The 26,772-nt window shown below is 41.1% G+C and overlaps 1 protein-coding gene across 4 annotated transcripts in view; it reads left to right on the forward strand.

Annotated features, from left to right (window-relative positions):
• The first annotated feature begins 2,028 nt into the window (after positions 1-2,028).
• arfgef3 (ARFGEF family member 3) overlaps positions 2,029-26,772 on the forward strand; it is a 73,057-nt gene continuing 48,313 nt past the window's right edge. For 2 of the 4 annotated variants that reach the window (XM_033612957.2, XM_078160997.1), the window contains exons 1-5: positions 2,029-2,718; positions 6,995-7,046; positions 17,256-17,337; positions 17,746-17,886; positions 18,306-18,374. In XM_033612957.2, the coding sequence (XP_033468848.2) occupies positions 2,634-2,718; positions 6,995-7,046; positions 17,256-17,337; positions 17,746-17,886; positions 18,306-18,374 (429 nt within the window). In that variant the 5' untranslated portion in view covers positions 2,029-2,633. Of the gene's footprint in view, positions 2,719-6,994; positions 7,047-10,141; positions 10,235-11,694; positions 12,203-17,255; positions 17,338-17,745; positions 17,887-18,305; positions 18,375-26,772 lie in introns of those variants that run through there. The other 2 variants (XM_078160996.1, XM_078160995.1) reach the window with 2 other exon arrangements.

Raw genomic sequence — 26,772 nt, forward strand, 5'->3', positions numbered from 1 at the left:
TGTGGAGCAAGAGATTGGAGCATGCATGGTTGGCAAACACTCATGGCCCTTGCAGAGGCCTTTGAGATTATTGCTAAAATGGCACTCTAAATGTTAATATTGTTAAACCAACATTCTAGTATTACATGCTAAAAATTAGCATACTAAAATGCTCACTTTATGTATGTGTTATAAGCATAAATCACACTATCACAAATCATGTGACAGATGTAATTTTCACTGTTTGGCGACTACCAAAATTGACCTCAAAGCCTGGTGCACTTCCTGAAAGCTGAAAAAAAAAAACCGTACTGGGTTGTTTGTAATTGGTTTAAACCAATCACAATCATCTCAGACGGCACTAAGCCCAGACTGCAGCAACAGTGCTCCTGCAAAATAATGTCGGGAGATGGCATAACATTAGGTTTTCTCCACTGAAAGAGCATCCTAGAGGGCAACTTATCATGTTATCTCCATTTAAGGGCATCCTAGAGGGCATAACATCAAGTCTTCTCCACTGAGAGAGCATCCTAGAGGGCATTACATCAAGTTTTCATCACTGGAAAGTTACTCTAGAGGACAATTTATCACTTTATCTCCACTTATGGGCATCCTGAAAGGCATTACATCACATTTTGTCCAATGGAAGGGCACCCTAGAGGGCAAAACATCAGGTTTTCTCCAGAGGGTACTTTATCATGTTATATCCATTTAAGGGCAACCTAGAGGCCATAACATTGTGTTATCTCCACTGGAAAGGTACCCTTAGAGGGCAATTTATCATGTTATCTCCATTTAAGGGCAACCTAAAGGGCCATAACATCATGTTTTCTCCACTGAAAGAGCACCCAAGACAGCAATTTATCATGTTATCTCCATTTAAGGGCAACCTAGAGGCCATAATGTCACATTTTCTCCAATGGAAGGGCACCTCAGAAGGCATAACAACATGTTTTCTCCACTAGAAAGGCAGCCTAGAGGGCATTACATCAAGTTTTCATCTCTGGAAAGGTACTCTAGAGGGCATTATATCACATTTTCTCCAGTGGAAGGGCACCTCAGAAGGCATAACATCATGTTTTCTCCACTAGAAAGGCAGCCTAGAGGGCAATTTATCATGTCATCTCCATTTAAGGGAAACCTAGAGGGCATAACATCACATTTTCTCCAATTAAAGGACACCCTAGAGGGCATAACATCAAGTCTTCTCCACTGAGAGAGCATCCTAGAGGGCATTACATCAAGTTTTCATGACTGGAAAGTTACTCTAGAGGACAATTTATTACTTTATCTCCACTTACGGGCAACCTGAAAGGCATAACATCACATTTTGTCCAATGGAAGGGCACCCTAGAGGGCAAAACATCAGGTTTTCTCCAGAGGACACTTTATCATGTTATCTCCATTTAAGGGCAACCTAGAGGCCATAACATCATGTTTTCTCCACTGAAAGAGCACCCAAGACAGCAATTTATCATGTTATCTCCATTTAAGGGCACCCTAAAGGGCCATAACATCACGTTGTCTCCACTGAAAGAGCACCCAAGACAGCAATTTATCATGTTATCTCCATTTTAGGGCACCCTAGAGGCCATAATGTCACATTTTCTCCAATGGAAGGGCACCTCAGAAGGTTAACAACATGTTTTCTCCACCAGAAAGGCAGCCTAGAGGGCAATTTATCATGTCATCTCCATTTAAGGGCAACCTAGAGGGCATAACTGTTTTTACTTTTGTTTGTTGTTTGTTTATTTGTTTGTTTACTCATGGGGCACCAAGGGGGCATACATCATATTGTTAGCTATTAGATTATTCTCCAGGCAGCAAAAATATAAATTTCAATTCAAAATACAAAATAGGGAGATAAATAAAAAAAATGATATTGTTGAAAAAATTAGGACTTTAACTTAATGTAAATTCATCGTGCTTGGTGTTATGTGATCTTTTATTTTGAAGGCATCGTCGCGTGAAAGCAGCTCTGTGTGAGCTTCCTCCACCTGTCGCCTTGCTGAGACAGGAAATCACATTCCAGTGAGTCCACAGATTCCTGCCACAGTTTCACGCCTCCCCACGGGGAAGCGGTGTAAATACTGTGTTGCCTGGTTGGAGAGAAATCCTCCTTTGCAGCAGCAGACTGTGGAGCGCTGTGCTGTAGTCCTGGCGTGCAGGCAGGATTATTTGAGGGATAGAAGGACCCGGATCTGGACACCTTGAGGATCACAAGTATCAGCTGGAACGGATCTGAAAGCACGGTAGTGCTGAGGAATAAATGACTGAAGAAGATGAGAAAAGGGCGTTTATTCTTTGTGTTCATACATCGCTGGATGGGTGACAATTTGTAATGATTGTTCGTCAGGTGTCAGATGATCTTCGCTCCTCTTCCTGGAAACCATCGCGGTGGATTTATGCAACAAAAGGAGAGAAAAGCACAGACGCTTCCTTCTTCCACCTTCAGAGGATTGACGGCTGGCCTGACATCATTGGCTGCTCGTTGGGAATGAATCATCGCCTTCATCAGGGGGGGTCAGGGATGCTGTCACTGTCACTGCACCCTTAAAATACCACAGGCAAACCCACACGTACACAAACCCACCCAGACCCTAGTGCGTGTCCGCGCTCTGAGATTATAAAGCCGCTTGTTTTCTGGAGGCAGCATGGAGGAAATCCTGCGAAAGCTGCAGAAAGACGCGTCCGGCCACAAGCACAAAGCTATCCGCGATGCCTGCGTCTACGCCTGCGGTGAGTTTACCACAGCCCCCCCTCCCCACCACCACCCCCGGCTCTCCGGTTGCAGGAGGGATGCGACTGTATACACTTCCTAGCTTTTAGGAAACATGGAGCGGCTGCATTAATCCCACAGGCCAGAATTATATCTCAAACCATGGTGTAGGAATATCACAAGGGAAAACCAGTGTTTCTTACAAGTTGAGAATTGACGCAAGGTAGTCAGCCTCACAGACTGACGGCAGGGTGCAGGTGATGTACGTGTCCATGTGCTGGAGGGAACCTCCATCATCCAAAACAGGAGGTGCACCTGCTGTTTTTAGGTGCTGGCTTTTTGTGAGCCCAGCTGGGAACTGGGAGATAGCATGCATTTAGAAAAGTAATTTTTCCAAAAAAAATGGCACATAAATGCACCATTCTGGCAGACTTTTCTATCAGTTTACACTTTAAACTGCAGAAATAATTGAGATGCAGACTATACTTCTTATTTATTGGCTTGTAAAGTGTGTGGACAAACCTTAAACAACTTAAAAGTACATCCATTTTTTTCAAATTCCTAATTTCATAGCTGAATTTAGGGTGCAGCGAAGGAGCCAGTTTGTTTAAAGGTCCCGAAATTAAATTGTCTATACGTTTAATCGTAAATTTGAGGCCAACAAACAATGTGCACACATCTTATGTAGGTGCGCATGTCATCAACAAGTATGCAATAACCTCGATTAACTAGCTGCATACTTAAGGTTACTGTGGCAGTGATCATGGAGAACATAAGAATTATTGAAACATAAGATCACTATAAAAATACTACCACATCACAGATGCAGATCCATCCAGGAATATGTACAGTGTATAACAAGGATTTATGAATGTAGTGCTTGGAGCTTTATGTATATTGTTAAGTGGCTGCTATAATAAATATTTCACAGGCAGTCATGATGACATCATGCATAACACAGCTTACTCGTGTATTTTAAAGATTGTGCTTTCAAAGAGGATCTGAGGCTGTCAGTCCTTAAAGATGCTGACATATCTAATGAGAGCTTGAATGCGATTTGAAGGAATATTATGTCAGCAAGTATGCAATAACCTCGATAAACTGTAGCTGCATACGTCAGTTTACTGTGGCAGTGATCATGGAGAACATAAAAATGATATAAAGCACAGTAAGATCACTATAAAATACTACTGAGTATCACAGAGATTCATACAAGGCTTGGGGCTTTGTGTATATTGTTAAGTGGCTGTTATAATAAATATTTCACAGGCAGTGGTATGATGACATCATGCATAACACAGCTTACTCGAGTTTGTGCTTTTAAAGGGGATCTGAGGCTCAATCCTTTAAAAAAAACGCCCAGGTAATGACGGCGTAAACAATCATCAACGCTGACATTCTTGCTGACTCACTAGTCCTCTCTTACCCCACTAAAAGGATTGTAAAAGGGTTGTTAAAATTAAAATAATTTCCATGACTTATCTTCCACACACAGAGACCATGGAGAACCCTTTCAAGAGGTTTTCAGACTTTGAATAGAAACTCTCCCCAAGTCTCATTACTGTCTGTCTGCACAGCTCAGTGCTTCAGCCCGCAGTTCTCTCCTCAGCGAGAAAGAAAAGCCTTCGAAACAGCGTTCGGAATATGTCGCACTAAATTGGTTGGAAACAGTCCCAAGGAGAGCATATCAAACACCATTAAAGTTTGTGGAAAAAAGCAGTTTCCACTGACGTCAGTGCGGATATAATTAGTATTAACGGGCATGATGGGCCAGCCTGACCTTTCAGTTCAGCAGGTGAGACAGCAAGTACAGAATAGGCTCACATTGTGCTGACGAAAGGACAATCATGTAATCTTACACACACACTGAATTAATGCACACACACTGCAAGGGCATGTTAAAACCTAACACAGACTCAGGACCCTGGACCTGTGCATGTGCCTGCATATATGCGCACAAATGCAAAGTGTATGCATAAAGTAAGGTCTAAATTGTGACATATTAAATACAGACAATATCCCATGCGCTATATTTTACTTATGTCTGCACTTAGACTGACGTGGATCGATGTGGATGGACTTCATCAGCCAATTAAATGTTTTACAGAATGCCTTGAAATGTTTGGAGATACGCCCATAACATCAATCAATGTGCAGCTCATAGTTGTCTTGATGTGAAGCAGACATCTCAAGTGAACGCACGCACACACAGAGCCAGGGCACAGATTTGACTTCATACAGCGCAGAGCAAGGACACAGCTACTGTACACTAAACCTTGAAGCACATATGCAACATGACAGTCTGTGCGGAGTAACAGGAGATTTATGCTGTGTTTTTAGAAATGTCAGCAAGTCTCATATTTCATGTTTCTACTGGGAAAATGCAGCAGTGTGTCCTTTGTTAGTTAATAGTATGAAGCCAAGGTTTCACAAGGTTCCTGAGGTAAAGTTATCCGAGGTCATCTTGTCATCACGATGTACTGTTCATTTTAAATGCTGCACAGTGTCACTTTTAAAAAGCTGTAGTGAGGCTGGGCAGTATTGTGATATCATATCGGTATTGTTATACAAAAATAGATATCATCTTATATTGAGGTGTTGTCATATCCTGGTTTTAAAGGCTGCATTACAGTAAAGTGATGTAATTTCGAACTTAATAGACTGTTCTATTATTTGCCCTCCATTTAGTCATTATATCCACATAATGATGTTTAAATATTTTATGGAAGCCCCAACAGTCAACTCTACAATATCATCACAATATTGATATCAAGGTATTTGGCCAAAATATTGAAATATTAGATCATCTCCACATCATCCAGCCTTAAGCTGTAGTAACGCACATGTTTTGGTTTTAGCTTTTGATAAAGCATAAGGTTAAAGCTACTCTGCATTTTTCTTGTTTCAGGCATTTTCACTGAAGACATAGTTCTTTCATAATGAGTCACAAGTTTAATAAGACAGCTGGGCACTGTAGTTTCTGACAAACATTACTCACTCAGGAGGAAATAATAACAAACAATTTATTGGGGACTATTTTCTGTGGCGAAAGAATATACATTTGGTGCCCTAGAGTTAGTGTCTCCATCAGCAGGAAGGTGTATGTATATAAACTTCAGTTTTTATGACAGTGATGCAACAATTCATAATGAATTGTTAGATTTAAGTTCTTTGCTAACTAGCTAGTTCATTCATTCATTCATTTTCCATAACCGCTTATCCTGTTGGGGGTCGCAGGGAGCAGGAGCCTTTCCTAGCTGACATTAGGCAAGAGGTGGGGTACACCCTGGACAGGTCGCCAGACTATCACAGGGCTGACACATAGAGACAGACAACCATTCACACTCACATTCACACCTACGGACAATTTAGAGTCACCAATTAACCTGCACGTCTTTGGACTGTGGGAGGAAGCTGGAGTACCCAGAGAAACCCACGCTGACACAGGGAGAACATGCAAACTCGACACAGAAAGGCTCCCACACCCTGGGTTTAAACCAGGAACTCTCTTGCTTGCTAACCACTGTGGCGCCCACGTAGCTAGTTAATATTGTCAAATGACGTTTGAGACGTTTGAGCTCAAGTCAAATGAACACACGAGCCTCCTACAATGGTGACTGCATTGTTCCCAGGTGTACAACATCATTTGGACAATCTGCCTTCTCAGTAAAAGGCGTTAACCTATGGAACACTCTACCCACTCACCTGAAACTGGAGACTGATACAAATGCTTTTAACAGAGGACTAAAAGCATGGTTAAAAGCAAAACAACAATGTTCACATGTATAAATATGGACTTAGTTTAATATTGTTACTAATACCACGGTTGCGATCATGAATTTTGTTTGTTTTATCTCCTACTGCTGATCATATGCTCTGTGATCTTTGAATATTACTGTTTGCAATCATAACATCTGTTTGTTTTATCCCATTTGTTAATTATATGCTTTGTGTTTTTAGAATGCCGCCTATGGACTGGTGTTGAAAATTAGCACGTGTGCTACATACACCTAAGCAAAGGCATCTGGTCTGTCCACTGGGACAGTCTCAATGTATTTGTGATGTCCATATCAAATAAAATAAACCTAAACCTAAACCTAAATATTGTTTACATTTGTGTGGGGAGCCAGATTATTATTTGAGTAAAGAAAATCTCATGTTTCTCTCCTAATCTTCCTGAGCTTGACAAATACAATATGTAACAGCTGGGAGTTCATGTTTTCTTTTGATTTAGGGAAATATAATACAGCATATCCGGTGTTGTTAATCACAGTTTTTTTTTTAATTAAATTACAGAAACCCTTGAGTGTCAGAATGGATCAGCCAGGATTTCCCCGTCACAGCTTCGGTAAGTTAAATGCAACAGATTTAGATTCGTTTCAGCTCATTTCAGTTCAGTTTAACTCAAAGCTTCAAATGCATGAAGTCAGAACTTGTTATACTGCAGTTGCTGTAGCAAACAAACACAAATGTAAGTGAACCTAAACAAGAAACGCTTAAAGCTGTCCATCATTGGCTGCTAGAAGGTTTGTTGGACTGTGAAGTGTTTGAATGAAGTGGTAAGACAGGTTAACTTTGCCTTACAGCTACACATAGTGTACAGCCTCTGAGGTAACCAAATGTTGAAATTCAGACTGTGTCTGTCGGAGCCCTGTGGCTTGCACACTTACACGCTGTATATGATTTGAATTTATTTAAATTGTCAATGATCCCTGGGATATTAATGCAAATTTAAGTACTAAACTCAGGAATTCAAATCACTCAGTTTAATCACCACTACACTTTAACGGCCAGAGACGATATGAATTCAGAGAGAGGCTGCACACAATAGTATCTGTCTGTCGAAGGTTGTGCAATCAAATACAACATCCTGTAACAAATGTTAACTCTGTGAAAACTGGTGCTTCTTCAGACCTTTACATTCAAATCTGCACAATATAATAACAAGGGTCATTACTTTCATTTACTGCTTTTCACAGAGTTTTTAAAAAGGAGCAGATAGGTGAAAACAGATTTGAGTGCATCTCCCCACACGCCCAAAAGTGTGTGTCCTGCATCATGAAGACACCGATCACAGCAGTTTACAGTAAATGAGGTCCCCTTAGGAATGTGCACACCTCATGAACTAGAAATACTAACAGATAAAAAAGAACAGAGGCTGCTGATCATGTGCCACAGTTCCTCAAAGTAAATAAAAGGCACAATTAGCAGTTCAGCTACAGTGGCTGCACTGCCAATTGTGTTTTTATCATCCAATTTTCACTTCCATTTTCAGCCCAGTCACCAGAATAAAATGCTGGCATTATACATTTCTGCAAACCACAGATATGTTAGTAGTAAGTTTAATACATATCATATCATTATTTCTGAAGTATATATGTATATGTATATGAGCTGAGTTTCTCATCAGGAGGAGGAGATGGTGGATGGTGTGACACCTCAGCAGTGTTCTGACAGATACAAGTGTTTTTTAACACACGTCTGGACATTTCCAGCACTGTTGCGACCAAAGCAGGTATTTTAAGCCAAGACCTGATCGTTTCCTAACCCTAACCAAGTGTTTTTGTGTCTAAAGCAAACATGTTAAACACAGCCCTCTTGCAACATTAAATTGAAAATTGAAACATAAAGTTCAGTTTAGTTTATTTGATTTATAAAAGAACAAGAAATTAAAACATGGTTGCACCAGATTTAATCCTACATATAACAGGTAGACGCAATGAATAAAAATAAAATTCAAGGTGCAATGCAGTCGGCCTGAGGACAATAAGCCTCTGGGGGTATCGGATATTTTGAGACAGGTACGGATGGGTACCGGTGCTGAATTTGCTCCGTGGCTAAATTATCAAAGATGCTAGTATTGATGAGCTGATGTTATCGGTTCTTTTATCGATACTTTTGCACATTTTTGTTTAAGTCATTAGGGCCTGCACAGATTTGATCACCAGCGATCGCCACACAATGCATGCCGGTTAGTTTTGTGTCTGACTTCATCCCAATTTGCTCTGACATCATACAGAAGTAGACAGTAGCTATGTTTCCATCCAAAAGTGATTTGAATCATTGGGAAATGCGCATTAAAAGAAATACGTTTCCTGTGTGTTTCCATTAAATGTGCGGACTTTGGTGAAAACTGTGAACTTGCGTGAGTTTTCCGCAGAACTGGAAACAAAACAAGTCTCGCATTCTTCTTCTTCTATGTTTTCTGGCGGTTGGCAACCAGCTTGTAAATGCATTACCGCCTTCCCGACCCAGAGTGTGGATATCACCATGGAGAGAGGTGCGCTACGTCAGACTTAATTTGAACATAACTGTTTCCATCCCCCGTTTTGCGAATCAACATTTTTTAGAATGAACCAAAACCCGGCTAAAGCGAGCGTATTTTAGTTTGTGCGAATCAGGGGATTTTAATTCGAATTGTGGTGTTTCCATCATAATTTTCCGATGCGATACTTCTAGATGCGCATCTAAACAGGCTGATGGGAACATGGCTAGTGATAATCTTGATATAGTGAGTTTTTAGAGCCAGGTGCTGCAGTTGCTCTCCACTAACTGTAAGATCCAGGGCATGATGGGAAATGCCTGGCTCTCACCTGATGTAACAGCTGATTGGTTTAGATGTTGACTCAGGAATATGATGTTTTAGATCATCTTTTCATTTTTGTTGAATTTGAGGGATTTAGATTTTATTTGTCTGATTTGAAGGTTTATTCTGTGAACAGAAAACATGTTGTGTGACTGATGGTAAGGTTTAGTCATCAGAGACTAAATACATTCATTGTAAACTATACATTGTCTATTGTATATTAACACTGGACTGTTTTGATCATTGAAGTAGCCTATTTAGCATCACAGAGATTGGTCAGTGGGATGTGAGGATTTTTAAAATAACAGCTATACAGATGTGAAGCCCTGACTATATCTGACTGAACTGTTTTTCCTCTGAAAATGTTAACCGTATAGTCAGACACTATTTATTTAGCCTATGTAGCTGTAACTGATATGATGCTGATTTACAGGAGAATTAATTTAAAATGGTGGTTAAACCATGAACATTAATTACAGATCGCCTGTGAAGCATTTTGATAGGTCACTCTGTCATAATTACAAAAAGTGGGGACTGAAAACAAACCTATGTATAAGTCTGACAATATTTTAATAAATAGACATCCTATCAGGCAGGAAGTGAGTGTTTCTGTGACTTCCTGTACGGACCTGTACGGAGTCAGAAAACTGTCCAACTTGACCGCAGTTGTTTGTGTCACCGCCTCCTGCTGCAGCCGCCTGCTCGTGTTTACTTTCCAGGTGAGGCGCAGCTCATCTCGAACGAGCCTATCATCATCCTGCAGCCTCTCACCTGCACTCTGTGGAGGGGCTGACCTCCTCCTTCTCACACACACACACACACACACACACACACCTACACACAAACACCTACATGACATGGCAGTTGAGGAACAGCCGAGCGGCCATGGTGGAAACAAAGTGAAAATAAATGAAAAATTACTCAAGTTGATGGCAACTACACTCATTAATGTAAGTGACATTAAACCCTAGTAAGAAGTAAGAAGCCAGTACTTTATCAATTCATGTGTTCAGCAAGCATGAAAATGTAAACATGTAGACAGCAATATTCAATATGCTCTGTCCACAGTCTCTGACGTTATGGGTCATAAAGACAGAGGGATGTTGTATGCTGTAAAGCCCTGTGAGGCAAATTGTGATTTGTGATATTGGGCTTTATAAATAAAATTGATTGATTGATTGATTGACAAGGACAGCACGCTAGCTTGGCTGTTAGCGAATTGTTACTGATAAGCTCAAATGACAGCTGTCTGTATGTAGACTAACTTAGTTTGACACTTATCTTAGAATACTTTGGAACTTTGGAACTTAACTCTCAACTCTCTCTACCAGCACTAATGTTACCTGCACACAGTGAATCACATGAGCTGAGAGGGAGCAGGACAGGAGGAATGTCTTGTAGTGACTACTAAAAACTAACCTTGTTGTAAAAAATACTGTTGCTGCTCTGGAAACATTTAGTTATTTTTAAAATATTCAGTTATCCTGTTCTGAATTTATTCTTTTTAGATTAATTCATTTTCTAAAAAGCAATTATTTAGAAATGAAAAACAACAGATAAGAGTACCAAAAAAGTACCATATTGATAAGGAGTATTGATAAAAGTAGTTGTATGATAAAATCTTAGGGTGGGGGAGCCCTTCTGTGCGGAGTTTGCATGCTCCCCCCTTGTCAACGAGTGTTCTTAGGAGAGACTTAAAGGAAGCCAGTGACTCAGACAGCCTTATGTCCTTATATCGTTATACATGAAGACGTGATTCACCTCATAGACCCTTACCATTACCCTTACCCTAACCTTAAACACCTCTCTTTTATCCTAACACTTCACAGCTAGCTAAACGCTAACTTAGCATTTCCTTCAGGGCTTCAGGGCAAAAAGGGGCTGACCTAGACTGACTTATAGCTACGGTGGGCGGGTCACGAAGCCGCTCCAACTGCAGCTATACCTACTTTAATATTTTGGACAATCCAGTGTAGCAAGCGGATATCCGGGCCAACACTTCCTCTTCTGTCCGTGGTCATTTCAGTTAATCTCTATAAACATACATTTGCATATGAATGAAGATGAATTAAAGAAGGCTAATATAAAGCTAAACGGTTGTCAGATGATAGCTGATGGGTTCCAAAATTGCATTTCGGCCATGGACTTTATATGAAAGATGGATGCCACATCTGCACTTACCCCGACTGTACAACAATGAAGCCAAAATATCCCGGAAATGGCAGCTGCCGTCTTGCACTGCTGACGTCATTTGGGGCCAAAGTCTGCACAGTAGCATTCTCCGCCTGTACCAAGTTCCTGTCCATACATTCGTCCGACTAATTGCAAGCAGCGCCATTGAGCGTCCAGAGTGATAAGAGCTACCTAAAATGACAGAAACCATCTTTCTGTTTTAAGTTTTTAGTTTGGCCACTAACATGAAGGGGACGGGATTTTTGTCCTGTACTGCAGCCAGCCACCAGGGGGCGATCAACATGTTTTGGCTTCACTTTTAGGGAGCTATCAGATCTTTTCTTCTGTACAGTTCAGAGAGTTGGCGAGTGGTCAAAATAGACATGATGAGAGTGGAGGCCTTTCACAATGGATGCCTCAGAGGAATATGCCAGATCTTCTGGCCAAACAAAATCTCCAACCTTAAACTGTACAAGAAAACAGGTAGTTGGAGCATCACCAAGGAAATAACCCACAGACTTTTGAGATGGCTAGGCCATGTGGTAAAATGAAATAGGGCTGGATCACAAGAGTTGGCTTAAGATGGACACCACCAGGCAAAAGAAAACCCGGAAGGCTCAGAACCACCTGGTGCAGAACTGGAGCTGGAGAAGATGAAGCTGTAATCGGGAGAGGTGCTTCATGCTGCCAAGGATCGAATGCAATGGAAAGAGCTCATTGAAGCCTTATGTCTCATAGGGGATGAAGTAAGTAAGTTTGGGAAGCTGTCCTGTCGTCCATCATACAGTCTGTGGTTCCGCCTATTTTGCTGTCCACACGGACTGTTGGCTTGCTGCTCAAACCTTTAGTCAGTGCTGCTCAGACTACAAACAGAAACTAGAACACTCCAAAATCTTGTCCCGTTGCCTTCAGATTCTGCGTACATATGCAGATATCTGTTTGAAGAGATTAGAATAATCATGGCTATCAAATCAAGCTAAGATGATCAGTTCCTGTCAACAGAAGCTGGATTCAAATTTATTAAAGTGCGTCATTTCCTTATGTAGAACTCTATATCATCAGTAGTATCATTTCCATGTGTTGCCATGGAAGTATCCTCGTGTCTAGACATTGAAGCTTGCTCTCGTGTTTTGGTTAAAATGTTTAAATGTATAAAATGTAACATGGAAGGAGAGCTGCTGCTGGTGGCCGTTGGATTGTGATGAAGGTGCCATAAACTCTGGATGCTGTTGCAGCTCAACACACCGTGAATTATTCATTCAATAACCTCTGTTGTATTATTAGGGATTATTAGATTAAATATTGATGATAATGTCTTTGTAATGTAGTGCGATGGTTCTCCTCTGTCTCTGCAGAAGAGGTTTCAACCCTCTTATTACAAAATGGGCTCTCAGTCGCTGGAACAAAGAGAACACCTACTCTTGCAAACTGACTGACCGAACAAAGCAGGATCAAACGATAGTTCTTGCTGAAGGATAGTTGCTATGGGTCCTTGACTGATAGAATAATGATAGTTTTGATTGAAAAATGCATAATTTTCTTGAAAATAAATGTTTTTGTCATATAAATAATTCAAAAGTGTTGAATTTAATGTTTTAAATGTTAATGTTTAAATGTTAAATGTTTTTTTTTTTTTTTTTATGAACATTTCCAAACAGTTGATAAATGGGTTTTGGGCCTTTTAAGTAGTTTTTTGTTTTCTGTTGACTTTGAGATTCTCATCCTGGCAGATACTCTAATTGTGTGGTGTGTTCTTTGTTGTTCTTTCAGCGCTCATAATAAGTGTCCGAGCTCATTGAAACTATTGGAAACTGCTGGGTACCGTGCCAGCTGTGGCTCCTTGTAGTCCATTTGAAGTGGTGTAGTTGTGACAGCTCAGAGCAGCCCAAACGCTCAGAGATGAAGCCCAGTGTGGCCTGCTATCAGCCGCAGAGCATGGTGACTCAACCATCTACAAATAATGAGAGGGGGATAGAAAGCGAGCGAGTGTGCAGCAGAAAATGAGACAAAGAAAGAAAGAAGGCATGAAAACAGTTGCTGTGTTATGTAACTGACTCAGTCCAACAAAAGGACGTGGTTACTGTTTTATTTTTAACTGCGAGAAGTTATTTGGATTAATTTTAATGATTTTTATTGCATACTCACCAATAACTTTATTCTAATATTTTCTGGGCAATGGGCCAGAGTTGACAGAAATGTTAGTTTGTGCCATATCAGCCAGTTACCATCCATGACCATCTTGAATTAAAAGCATATTGTGCAGAACATCTCAGGAGCACAATATAACATAAAGTTAACAAGCAACATTAAATTCAGTATCAGGTTGACTCTCTACACTCATGGCTTTGGTGTCTCTGCAGAATCCATTTTTGAAATGTCTGAAATTGACGTTGTCAGAAACATTCATTCCATCAGCCTGTGGCGTTATCACAGGTTCTCAGCCTTTGTTGGGCACAAACAGCCCAAAGACACTGACTGCCTGACTGCATCTTGAGTCCCATCACAGTCAGCAGTGACATTTCTGTGTCTCTGTGGATCGAGGCAGAAAGAGTCTCAAAAAGTCTCACTCTGTCTTGTGAACTCTGTTTCTGTGCAATTTACAAAACAGCCACTGACATCAGTTTCTGAATTTCAGATAACCTGGAGCTAGGGTGGGTCTGAGTGTCATTTTTTAAATTCAAAGCTCCTATCACGGTTTTCAAATGTCTGTCGTCAAACTCAATGACATCATCACCCTGACAAAAATTTTATAAATCCTCAAACAAAGTCCTCAGTTTGAATAAAGTGATTCATCTGATTAAATGAGTTAGTTTTTTTTTTATTAAATAAACTTTCTTCAAGAATGTAACATGTCAGTTTCATCAACATATATACAGTACAGGCCAAAAGTTTGGACACACCTTCTCATTCAATGCGTTTTCTTTATTTTCATGACTATTTACATTGTAGATTCTCACTGAAGGCATCAAAACTATGAATGAATACATGTGGAGTTATGTACTTAACAAAAAAAGGTGAAATAACTGAAAACATGTTTTATATTCTAGTTTCTTCAAAATAGCCACCCTTTGCTCTGATTACTGCTTTGCACACTCTTGGCATTCTCTCCATGAGCTTCAAGAGGTAGTCACCTGAAATGGTTTCCACTTCACAGGTGTGCCTTATCAGGGTTAATTAGTGGAATTTCTTGCTTTATCAATGGGGTGGGGACCATCAGTTGTGTTGTGCAGAAGTCAGGTTAATACACAGCTGACAGCCCTATTGGACAACTGTTAAAATTCATATTATGGCAAGAACCAATCAGCTAACTAAAGAAAAACGAGTGGCCATCATTACTTTAAGAAATGAAGGTCAGTCGGTCCGGAAAATTGCAAAAACTTTAAATGTGTCCCCAAGTGGAGTCGCAAAAACCATCAAGCGCTACAACGAAACTGGCACACATGAGGACCGACCCAGGAAAGGAAGACCAAGAGTCACCTCTGCTTCTGAGGATAAGTTCATCCGAGTCACCAGCCTCAGAAATCGCAAGTTAACAGCAGCTCAGATCAGAGACCAGATGAATGCCACACAGAGTTCTAGCAGCAGACCCATCTCTAGAACAACTGTTAAGAGGAGACTGCGCGAATCAGGCCTTCATGGTCAAATAGCTGCTAGGAAACCACTGCTAAGGAGAGGCAACAAGCAGAAGAGATTTGTTTGGGCCAAGAAACACAAGGAATGGACATTAGACCAGTGGAAATCTGTGCTTTGGTCTGATGAGTCCAAATTTGAGATCTTTGGTTCCAACCGCCGTGTCTTTGTGAGACGCAGAAAAGGTGAACGGATGGATTCCACATGCCTGGTTCCCACTGTGAAGCATGGAGGAGGAGGAGGTGTGATGGTGTGGGGGTGTTTTGCTGGTGACACTGTTGGGGATTTATTCAAAATTGAAGGCACACTGAACCAGCATGGCTACCACAGCATCCTGCAGTGACATGCCATCCCATCCGGTTTGCGTTTAGTTGGACGATCATTTATTTTTCAACAGGACAATGACCCCAAACACACCTCCAGGCTGTGTAAGGGCTATTTGACCAAGAAGGAGAGTGATGGAGTGCTGCGGCAGATGACCTGGCCTCCACAGTCACCGGACCTGAACCCAATCAAGATGGTTTGGGGTGAGCTGGACCGCAGAGTGAAGGCAAAGGGGCCAACAAGTGCTAAACACCTCTGGGAACTCCTTCAAGACTGTTGGAAAACCATTTCAGGTGACTACCTCTTGAAGCTCATCGAGAGAATGCCAAGAGTGTGCAAAGCAGTAATCAGAGCAAAGGGTGGCTATTTTGAAGAAACTAGAATATAAAACATGTTTTCAGTTATTTCACCTTTTTTGTTAAGTACATAACTCCACATGTGTTCATTCATAGTTTTGATGCCTTCAGTGAGAATCTACAATGTAAATAGTCATGAAAATAAAGAAAACACATTGAATGAGAAGGTGTGTCCAAACTTTTGGCCTGTACTGTACATGTAGGCAGCAGGCTAATCCAATAAAGGCATAAAATAACGATGAAATAATTACGCACTAGGGCTGTGCCCGACTAAGAATTTTCCTAGTCGACCAATAGTCATCATTTAGGACCATTAGTCAACTAGTCGCCTGCATGTTTACGATATTGATTTTATTATTAAATTGTATATTTTGTGCGGGGCAACACAATGGTTTGAGTTGAAGGTGTGAGAAAGAATAGTATCAGTAACATTGTTAACACTGTGCTACATTACAGAGAAATACAAAACCGTACTAATGAACCTTCATTAATATAGGCCTATATTTTATCTACAAGTGCACGTCACACACTGAGCAAGCCGCCTGTTAATGACGCTGTGGGCTAATGGGCATGTAGCTACTTCCATGTTTCAGATGATACGTCATGTTTGTAGTCGACCAATGAAGATGAGTTTACATATCACCTTGGGTTCGTCCTTCACCTTCTCAAAATGATCCCACACTTTGGATTTCCTGCCCGACATGTTATTAACTAGCCTGTGGAATAACAGCAGGCACCAGCCCTGGAAATTAACCTGACTCCTGACTGACTGCTGAGCGTGGACACTTCCTGTGTCTGTCCTTTCAAATTAAAATCCCACATGGTCCAGTCATATATGTTTTGATTAATTTTGACAAGGCACAGCTCCTAATAGAGTTTCACGTTTGTTTTTTTTGACTATTAGGGGGCAGCTCTAAATGTCATCTTTAGGTTTATAACATTATTCTATGACAAAAATGTCAATAAAATAAATTAGAATAAGGAGAGATGAGAGAGGGGACATGCAATAAGGAGACACAGATACAGATTTCTATTTCTCTCTGTAAGATAAAAACGTATAAGGTGCCAATGTGAGTAGCTCTGTTTGTGTGTGTGTGCTCCATGAAATGTGAGGTCAGATGACAGAGGACCAAATGAATCATTTCACCCTCAGTTTTGATTTGATATGCTGAACTTGAAGTATATACAGTATCACTAAGAGCAGGAGCTCATGATGGAGGTCAAGACTGAGACCTTCTCATATTCTGCCGCTCTGTTTCTCAGTTCTCCAAAATCCCACTCCCTGTTAAATATTGAAGTTTTGGGACAACCGCAGCTCTCATTATTTAAACAGGTAACATTTTGCTCTGGCTTCAGTTTAGCTGGGGGTTAATATATGCTGTTTCATACACCATGGGATGCACTGTCATGGAAGAAGACATATCTCACAATGAAAAACAGGCTGGCATTTTGACGTTACCTGTTTGTGTTTATGCTTGTGTGCTTCCAGAGAGCGCTGTCTGCTGCCGCTACAGATGGCTCTGGAGTCAAAAAACACCAAACTGGGACAGACGGCGCTTACTGGGATGCAGGTACAGGAGAACTGTAAAGATTATTTCTCTTACAACTGTTTCTTTTTTCCGTGTTCTTCCTCTTATTCTTTGTTACATAAAAAATATAGCTCTGCATTGAGATTGTGGTTTGCAACATCGACTCTGCTGTCACACTGTGTTTCAGCCACTGCAATCTCACTTTAAACCTTTTAAACATCAGAATTTGTACCACTCAAACTGACACTGAAAAACAGTAGGAAAAAAACTGATTATATCCATTAACTGCAAACAAGTGCACAATTTTTGGTGTGTACATTTTGGTACTACAGAAAATTAAGTGGAAATATTGATTTATTTGAATATCATAAACAACAATGTTATTTCATGATGTTCCACATGCAGCAGCTGCTTCTTGAAACTCTCTCCCCTCTGCATTTGTCCCGTCAGAAACTCCTGTGTGAGGACAGGTTTGTGGGTGGAGTCGGCGTCGAGGCGGAGGTCCTGGAGAAGCAGCTGCTCAGCCAGATGTTGGAGGCCATCAGAGTCACCCCAACCCTCCATGAAGACCTGCAGGTGGAAGTCATGAAGGTAAAAGCAGGGGATGTTCTTGAATGTATTCTATGTATAGAGTTGGATGTGTATTTTTAAACGTTTATTTTAATTTGACTGTGCCACATTACACACTTAAAGTGCACTCAGTCTGCAGAGGCCTACATCAAAATGAGTAAAGGGATGTAAATATGCTCGGCAGCTGAATAGCTCTGTCTGCATTGCAGCTTTTTCTTTGGTGGTTTTCCTGTAATTCATCCTCTTCTGTGAGTCGCCTCGTTTTGCTTTGTCTTCTCTAGCTTTTGTGTTCAACGTAGTATGGACAAATTTTGCCTCAGCGCTTATGATTGCATTTAAAGTCCTTTTCCCTGAGCTGTTCGATTTATCTCCCCCATTTTATCAAGAATAATAGAGCCATTCATCACCGACTTAATTCTATTTCTGTCTCCTGTGTGCAGGTCCTGCTGTGTATCACCTACTCACCAAACTTCGACATCAACGGAGACTCCATCCTCCGCATTGCTGAGGTAGGACCGCTTGTGTGTTTGATACACATCAGCTTTATCACCAGATATTTGAGATTTTACATCCAGCAACAAACAGGGACTTTCTTTTAGTTTCAGCAATATGCAGAAATAAATATATCAGATTCCTTGTTCAGCAGCTGTTGGGAATGTTGGAGACAGGTGTGTGTCTGAAAAAGCATCTGAGAAATAGCCGAGGGTTTATTCATTTAGGTTTCTGTTTGTTTACACCATAGATGTGACAGTTTGTATCCCTCCAATCAAACAGTACGCTTACATGCACAGTTAAATCGTACTACTGTAATAGCTCGACCAAGCCGTTTAATTGGACTCCTGTCCTTGTCCCAGAATACCAGCATGGGAGTGGGATCGATTTATTGACCCAAGTATGTCCGACTCTGCTACGATTGGTGGCAATATGCCTCCTTTCAGCTTGTTAGTGTTAGACCTTTTTCCGGTTGACCTATTACCTATTACCTAGTCTGAGTGGGTGGAAGTTCGCTGCATAGATCAGCCTCTCATTGGGCGGAATGAGCCACCTGCTGAAGTCCCGCCCTACCACCTCCGGTTTTGTAGCAGTTTTCAACCATTTTCAACACGTCCTTTACTAACTTTTGCGGTGTTTGATCTTGCGGGGATGTAGCCATTTTTCTGCCATGGTTCGCATCCTGTAGGCGATATTTTTGTGGGCGTGTTACACCAAAACCTGTTTCCCCCCGGCAATATTTTTGCAAGCGCACCATTGCTGTGGCACCGTTCAGAACGATTGTGATTGGTTGAAAGAAATACAAGCAGCCGGGGCGTTTTTTTCTCCAATCTTAAAGTGAGAGTCGGCCCGGCCAGACCTTTCTTTTCTTGAGAAAGGTCTGGTGAGCAAGACTACCTATTACCTATAAATTAGCTACCATTAGCTTGCGGCAAACTGGTGCCATGGTGGACAACTTTAGAGCTTTGTACAGCACTGTGTCTCCTCATCTGTCCGAAAATGCACAGCTCTGGATGTGGATTTCGCCATGTTGTTACTGGCTTCTTCTTCTGTATATGAGACGTGGTTACTGCTCAACCTTCAAGTAGTGTTTTAAAAGCTAAATTAGCTTTAAAGTGACCATTTCCCATCCTTTCCCATTTACATCCTGTTTGCCGTCTCTTCTCTTCACGTTCAGCTGATGACAAAGCAAAACTGAGGAATAGATTTTTCCATGTCACAGTATTGGTCGGACTGTTCCGGACCGTGCTGACAGACTGATAGCATCACTCCTTTTTCTTAAAAAAAAGGGCAGTGAAGTGTTTGCAAAGATAGCAGTACATAAGCTCGAGCTATTTTTAAAGGTGAAGCTTTGTTCCGTCCTCACTCACCCGAAGGCCTTGTCTCATGCTGTAATCTCATCAGTTATTCAGAAAATTGCGATGGGTGGTTCTGCACACACACAAACACACACATGGGCGTGAAGATGAGCTGATTTTGGAATATATAAACAAAAACAGGAGAGACTTTTGACATGAAGGGAGGTATTGGACATAAAAAAAACCTGACATATTGACACTTCCTGCTTAAAGAAAGCTGTTTTGGTTGCACAGGATGTACTGGTGGAATATGGATTAGCTAACAAAATTCATGGATGTATATATCTTCAAAATCAGATTGCATTAATATAGAAAAACAATTGTAATTAATATGAAATTGAACTCTGGGCAAAGCTTATCTTACTGGAAATCAAAGACAACATGTAGCAGGTTAAAGAGGCTCGGTCTCTTTGAGTGAACAATGTAAAGATTATTAGTTCGGATATATAATGTATGTCCAGTGCTACAGGATAATGTGTGGCACATCATTCAGAGTGGCTGCAGTGCTGTGACATTCAACAGGTTAAATTTTACACTGAACTATAAATTACTTTCTGTGCCAGAGGTATATTTAATGTAATCTCCATCATTTTAAAAGCATAATACAGCCATCAATCAACTCTCTCTGTCCTGCAGGCAGCACAGTGAATCATGTTCTACCAGATGCCTCCACTGGGGATCAATAAAGGCTTTGCTTATCTAATTTTTTTAGCAGGTCAGCTGTGGTTGTAAACGGTGTCGTAGTACTCGTGATAGGTCTTGGTTTTGAGATCGGTCTCAAGATCACTTTTTGAGGTCTCGGTCTTGTCTTGGACTCAGATAAAGAAGGCTTAGGGTTTTTTTTCAAGATCGGCCAAGACCACAGTTGCGGAGACAGCACTAACTTTTCTGTGCAAAAATGAGTATCACGTTGATTTCAGCTCCTTAGTGTTTGTATTTGTAAAATTCCCCTCTGCAAGACTTTTGATGATTTGCTCAAGACATTTCTCAATGGTTCACTGATGCATACACACGTAAACCCAGAGGAAGATTTTGCTGCTCACTGTAGTCCTTTCTTTGTCTCATGAGAAATAGAGCAGCCTCTTATCTGGAGATTACTAAATTGTGATCTGTTTCTCCGAACTCTGAGGACAGATACGATTCACAAAGCTGAGACTTGAATTTGGACTTGGACAAACTTCTGGACTTATGTACACTCATTTATGTCCAATCAAGTTTTCTTTTGGATCTGTTATCTCAAGAGCTGATTATTTCATACAAATGAAGGTGACTGCAGTGAGAGAGGAAAAAGGGCATTTTAAGATCTTAAATTTGGATTGGGCCGAGACAAGAGGAAAGCTGTTTCTCAGGAGCTGAATTTAAGAAGTATGAGAAAATGGTCAAAATCTTCTATGGATGGTAAATTGAGCTCAGTTATGTCTAAGAGAATCAGGCTGGACAAAGAGTAGATCTTCATATGCAGTGTGGCAATTGGTGAGGTGAATGAGGAGGAATCTTAATGTGTTTTCTGTGCATGTTTTTATGGGAATGTGGATGTGTTAGATCAATTTGAGGAGTGCCTGTTCCACGTTTTATCCTAAGTGTGTCATGCAGTTTGGTCTGGTCTTGGTCTTGACTTGGTCTCAGTCCCGCGAAGTCTCCATCTTGTCTCGGTCTTGATACACTCTCGGTTTGACTACAACACTGGTAGTAACAACACTGACAAACAACCCACTTTTTTGGCTCTACAACCAGTTGATCCTTGAGTCATAGTCTTTCTCTGCAGCTCTTTTGTTGAGGAGAAACTGAGCGTTAGGAACATACTGATCGACACCAGAGACGATTCAAGCTGACTACAGCTGAGTAAACAAGGCTAGAAATATTCATAAGTCCACCTAAGAAGGAGACAGTACAAAAAGCATATTTTAACAATGAATGAAACCACACAGGGACTCCGACTCCCACAGGCGCTCCACCTGAGCAGAGATCCAATGAACTGAAAATGTCAGTCATTAATGTGCAGACCTGCCACCTGAACAACAACAGGCCGCACCTGGTATCGCCAAACATTAACCCAAATGCCACAAGTCACATATTGTTTTCCAAATCGCAGAGTGTTTTCTGTAGAGTGTTTTCCTGTAACATCACTTCCCTCAGCAGCGACAGCAGCTCCTGTATGTTTGACGTCCATTAACAGCTCATAAAAACCTGGTCAACATGTTGTGTTAATGGGCTGCGCTCAGCCAGGGCTGGCCATCTGGTGTGTGTGTGTATGTGTGTGTGTGCTAGTGTTTCTGTTTGTGTTGGGTCATAACTCAGGGTGGCTGGAAAGGTTGTCAGCAACACTCCATTATCAGTTATATGCCATATAAACAGTGAAGCTCAGCACAGGTTCTTAATGCAGGGATTGGCAGCGCTGAGGGATTTATTCAGTTTGAACCACCTGGAGCTGCAGGTTAATACTTTACCTTTAATACCATCATATCCACAACATGAAAAGTAATTTGCAGTGCTCACTGAGATCATTCCTGTCACCTAAAATTGAGTGTAACTGCATTGTGCAACACAAGCTCACTCATTAATTTTAAGCAAGTAGCAGACTCTCTTTAAGTGAGAGCTGTTGTGTCACTGAATGAATTCCCATTCACCCATTTTATGAGCATTTTCAATTGGCACATAAAAAGTGGAAACAGCGAAAGATTTGACAAAAATCTCCACATATTGAAAAACGTTTTATGCCTGCAGGAGGTGGGACAGTTGGTGTATTGATAAAAGGTAAATGCATGCGAGTAAGTGCAGTGTAAACAGACTGAGCAAATAAATGATGACGTACACTCATGATGTACCATCATAACACAGGCCACTGCCAGCTCTCTTTGTTGTCTATGGAGGCTTTTAACACGCTTATATATTCACACAGAACTCCTTCAAGAACACAGATCTGTAATGTTAGTTGTTCCAGACTCTCTATTTCCATTGTCTAGTGTGCTCTTTGTTAATTTAAATCCATTGTTTTCCTTCGTTTGAGGTTTGACTGGCGCTCTTTTAATTACGTAAGCTTGTTGTGCCCTTATTTTCTGCAGTGGCAGTGAAAAAAGTAGTCCCACCTACTGCTTATATCAATGAACTAACTCCCAATTTTCGCAAAACAGTAGTTGATGGAAAAGCACATCAATTTGCAATTTCTCCTGCTGATTATCTGGAAATTTGGTTAAAATTTGCGCTACACTTGAATGTAAACCCAACTAGTGTCAGACCAATAGAGCGCTCCCGTTATGCTCCTTGTATTTTGTAGGCTGATGCAGACGTTAGCGTGGCCATGGTTGCCTCGTCAAAAAGCCAGTGGGACTCTTCCATTACATTGTGGATTATTGTGGATAGGTAGCTCTCTGGCAAACAAACATTTACGATCCTGACGCGTTTTGTTCTGTGCGCTAATCTTTACAAATTAACACCACATTTATGATTTTTGATAAATGCAATTGCCAGAAGTAAAACGCTAATGTTGATGATGGCTATAAAAGGACTATATCATGGTTGCATGATGTAGCATCCCTGCCACAGGGAAGCTGTAAATGTGTGCTTGGTGTGATGACATTCTTTAGTCTCATTTAGCAACCGCGTTTTTTAAGGCACATAAAAACTTTGGAATTCATGAGTGAGCTATTTACTGGCGTATTTTATGTCATAGAGCAAAACGTGAAAGTCTCTCAAGCTTGTGTTAATCGCAGACCTTATTTCAGCATCTAACTAAAAAAAGAAAACATTCCAAAAATCCATTGACTTCAAGATGAGGGAAGCGGGAAAGATAAAATGCAATTCATTTCCAGGTTTTACGATTCAATCTTTTTCAGCACTCTATACAACCGTTAGCCTGCACCACCTAGAGGACAGGGAAGTCATGACATGGGATGATGATGAACGTCATACTAATCTCCAGTGGATAATAAAAGCACACATGAAAATACAATTCGTCTTGCTGTTGTACACACCATTTGTTAGCTTTTAAACATTTTGTAAATGAATGTATCATTTATGTCCTTCTCTAAACACCTATGATCACATCCTCTAGAGCATCAGCAAGTGAACCCTCATTCAGTTACATAATTGTGTTGGTTTAATATGTAAAACAATAGCGTTAAATCACATTCATTACACCAAACTGCAGCTATAAAACAAACAAAAAAATTAAGATCTAACATTGACTGACTGTAAAACTGCTGAAGCTCGAGGAAATTTTAATTTTGGGAGACAGCAGGAGGCTGCTTCGTACTCTCCTCTTCATCTCACACATGCATACTGCATCAGGAAGGCCTAATGATGCAGAATGTATTGATCTTCCATTGCTTAGGCCCAGGTGGTGGAAAACATCCCCGAGGTTGCCAAGACTTAAACTGTGAATATAATTAGCAGAAATGGTCTTTGTTTGGAGCTCTCCATGAGGCCGGGCCTGTTAGCTCTCAGCCCCTTCACGCTCAGATGGTGGAGCAGACCTTCGGTAATTAGTGAAATAAATCACATTTTATTGCTGACGTGTTCTGTACCTATTCCCTTACACTCTCCTCTGCTCTGTAAGTATTTGTGGTGCTGAAAAATACCTCTTGGAGCTTTTACTACTGTCTGTATGTCACATTGCTCCTCAGGGACATTAAAGTTTACTTTACCTTATCTTAAATTATCCGTGATAATGTTTTAAAGAAATTTCATGCAACATTTATACCACAATTCAGAGTTTGGGGCAGTTTGTCTACACAGATCTTAACATCAAGGTTACTAAGTCGGCAGCTAGCAGCTAACAGTGCTAGCCTCATAATCAGTGCTAATGACGGCAACAGTGCTGACAGAGCCAACGGTGTTAGCCATGGGGAACTGCAGGGGGATGCTACACTTTTGTGACGCAGTGCAGAGCGCTAGCCAATGGGACGCACTCACTGGGACAGACATGCACTAATATGCACATGCGGCCGTAACACCCACCACAACAACAAACAGAGAACCTGGGATTACAACCATAAACTGTATAAGAATAATGGACGTAGTGACTGTGATGTCATCCATTGTCTTTTTTTGGACAGTGTTTTGAAGCAAAGAGTTTGGCATTTTGATTGTGGCCATCTTGTTTTTGGAGCCAGATGTGACCATAATTTGATGAGAGACTGAAGCTGTGGAGGAGCGAGGGGTGGATCTGGCTCATAGACTGTAGGGATGCCTCACAGACAACCTGTCACTCAAGCAGCCCCGCCCTCATATATGTGTTACCTTGGAAATCCAGAGTTCTCGCGAGAGCACAATTTGAATTTGCTCAGCGAGTCACTCTGGCAGTCAGTAATGATGCTCATTACCCATGCCGTTGGAGCCGAGCTGCACCAATCACATCGGTGTATCTTATATAGGCGGGCCAGAGGCAAGCTAAACAGATGACGACAGCGCTGCAACGACGAAGTCCGGAATCAGTCAGTAAACATTGCAAGATGGCTACGGATGAACACCAGTTGTTTGAAATGGCTTTGGCTGCTGCAGTGAACGAGTTAGACTTGGCTTTTTCTCTAAAAGAGGAGCAGAAGGAACAGGCACTCGAATCTTTCCTTTGCAAGAAGGACGTTTTTGTTGTTTTGCCGCCCGGGTATACGGCAAGAGTCTAATCTACCGGTTAGTTTTCTGCTGTAAAGTTTGGCATTTTTTTACACGATAGTCCATGGGGATTTACCTCAAGCCTCAAGTGGCCATTTGAAGAACTGCAGTTTTTGTCAATTCCACATAGGCTTCATTTTTCAGCCTTGAAGGTTGCTGCTTGATTACAACATACACAGAGGACGCCATTACTCCACTATATGTATTAGGGCTGTCAACGAATATTCTAAATTCGAATTTAAATTCGAATTTGAAAAAAAAAATGGACCTTCGAATGTGAAAATTGATATTCGATTGTGGAGAAAAAAAAAACCACCACCGCAGCTGTCCTCGTGGAGAGTGGGCGTTGGCCTGGGCCGCTGCACTGAACGCACTGCATGACGGGTCAGAGAGGGGGGGCGAGCGAGAGGTCCGCGGTCATTTATAATGTAATGTCATAGATTGTTTTATGTTTTATGTGTTTTAATGTGTAGGTATGTAAATGTTTTCAAAGACGTTTATGTTGAAATAAAAATACCTACAAGGGGTTATGTTTCCTTGTATTAATACATATACAAGTATTTTTTCTTGTATTAGTTTGCCCTCTTGTGGACATAATGCGAAAAATATAAAAAATTCGAATGGTTCAAACCTATGAGTTATTTTTAGAAGGAATATTCGAACGTCATTTTTGAGCCGTTTTGACAGCCATAATATATATTCACAGCAAATAGTGGTGTGCTGCTCTGTTAATGCTCTGAATGTTGCACACAGCTTCTTTAATAAGGCAACAACAGATGCTGCACAATCATTCATCACACTGTAATAAATGAGCAAAAGCTGCTGCAAATTCTGTAATGTTGGGACAAAATAATGACAACAACAGAAACTGTTGGGTATGAGTGAAGCATAGAGGTGAGTGTTTGTGTGTGTGTGTGTGTGTGTGTGTATATGGTGTGTGTCTTATGGATGTGTTTTTGCGTGTGCATTTACTGCATGAACGTGAAGAGCGAGGCATTAACACTCCTGCTGTTTCCCATCCCACTGGGACCATGTGTGCTAAAAACACAAGATAGTCTCATGATACTGCAAGACACTTTTGATAAAAGCATCCACTGAAAGTGTGTGTGTGTGAGTGCGAGTGTGGGTGTGTGTGTATGTGTGTGGGTGATGCTCAGCTGCTGGCTAACTGCTGTCTTACCTTCCACAGTGTTTGCTCTGTGACCTTCTAAACTGGCCAGAAGATGTTTGAAACATCCATTGCATCCTTAATCCCTCTCATTAGTCTGGTAACCATGGTAACTGGTGACGCCATGGAAACCTCCCTCCCTTAAATCTCCCTGATAGTTCAGTATCTGGCAGTAATGCTTTCTTGGGAATGTGCGTCATGTTTTTGTGACTCAGACAAAAGAAAGATCCCACACTAACAGCACTAACAGATGTAATCGTGTGTGTGTGTGTGTGTGTG

The sequence above is a fragment of the Epinephelus lanceolatus genome, chromosome 17, assembly GCF_041903045.1.
Source record: "Epinephelus lanceolatus isolate andai-2023 chromosome 17, ASM4190304v1, whole genome shotgun sequence".
Classification (NCBI taxonomy): domain Eukaryota; kingdom Metazoa; phylum Chordata; class Actinopteri; order Perciformes; family Serranidae; genus Epinephelus; species Epinephelus lanceolatus.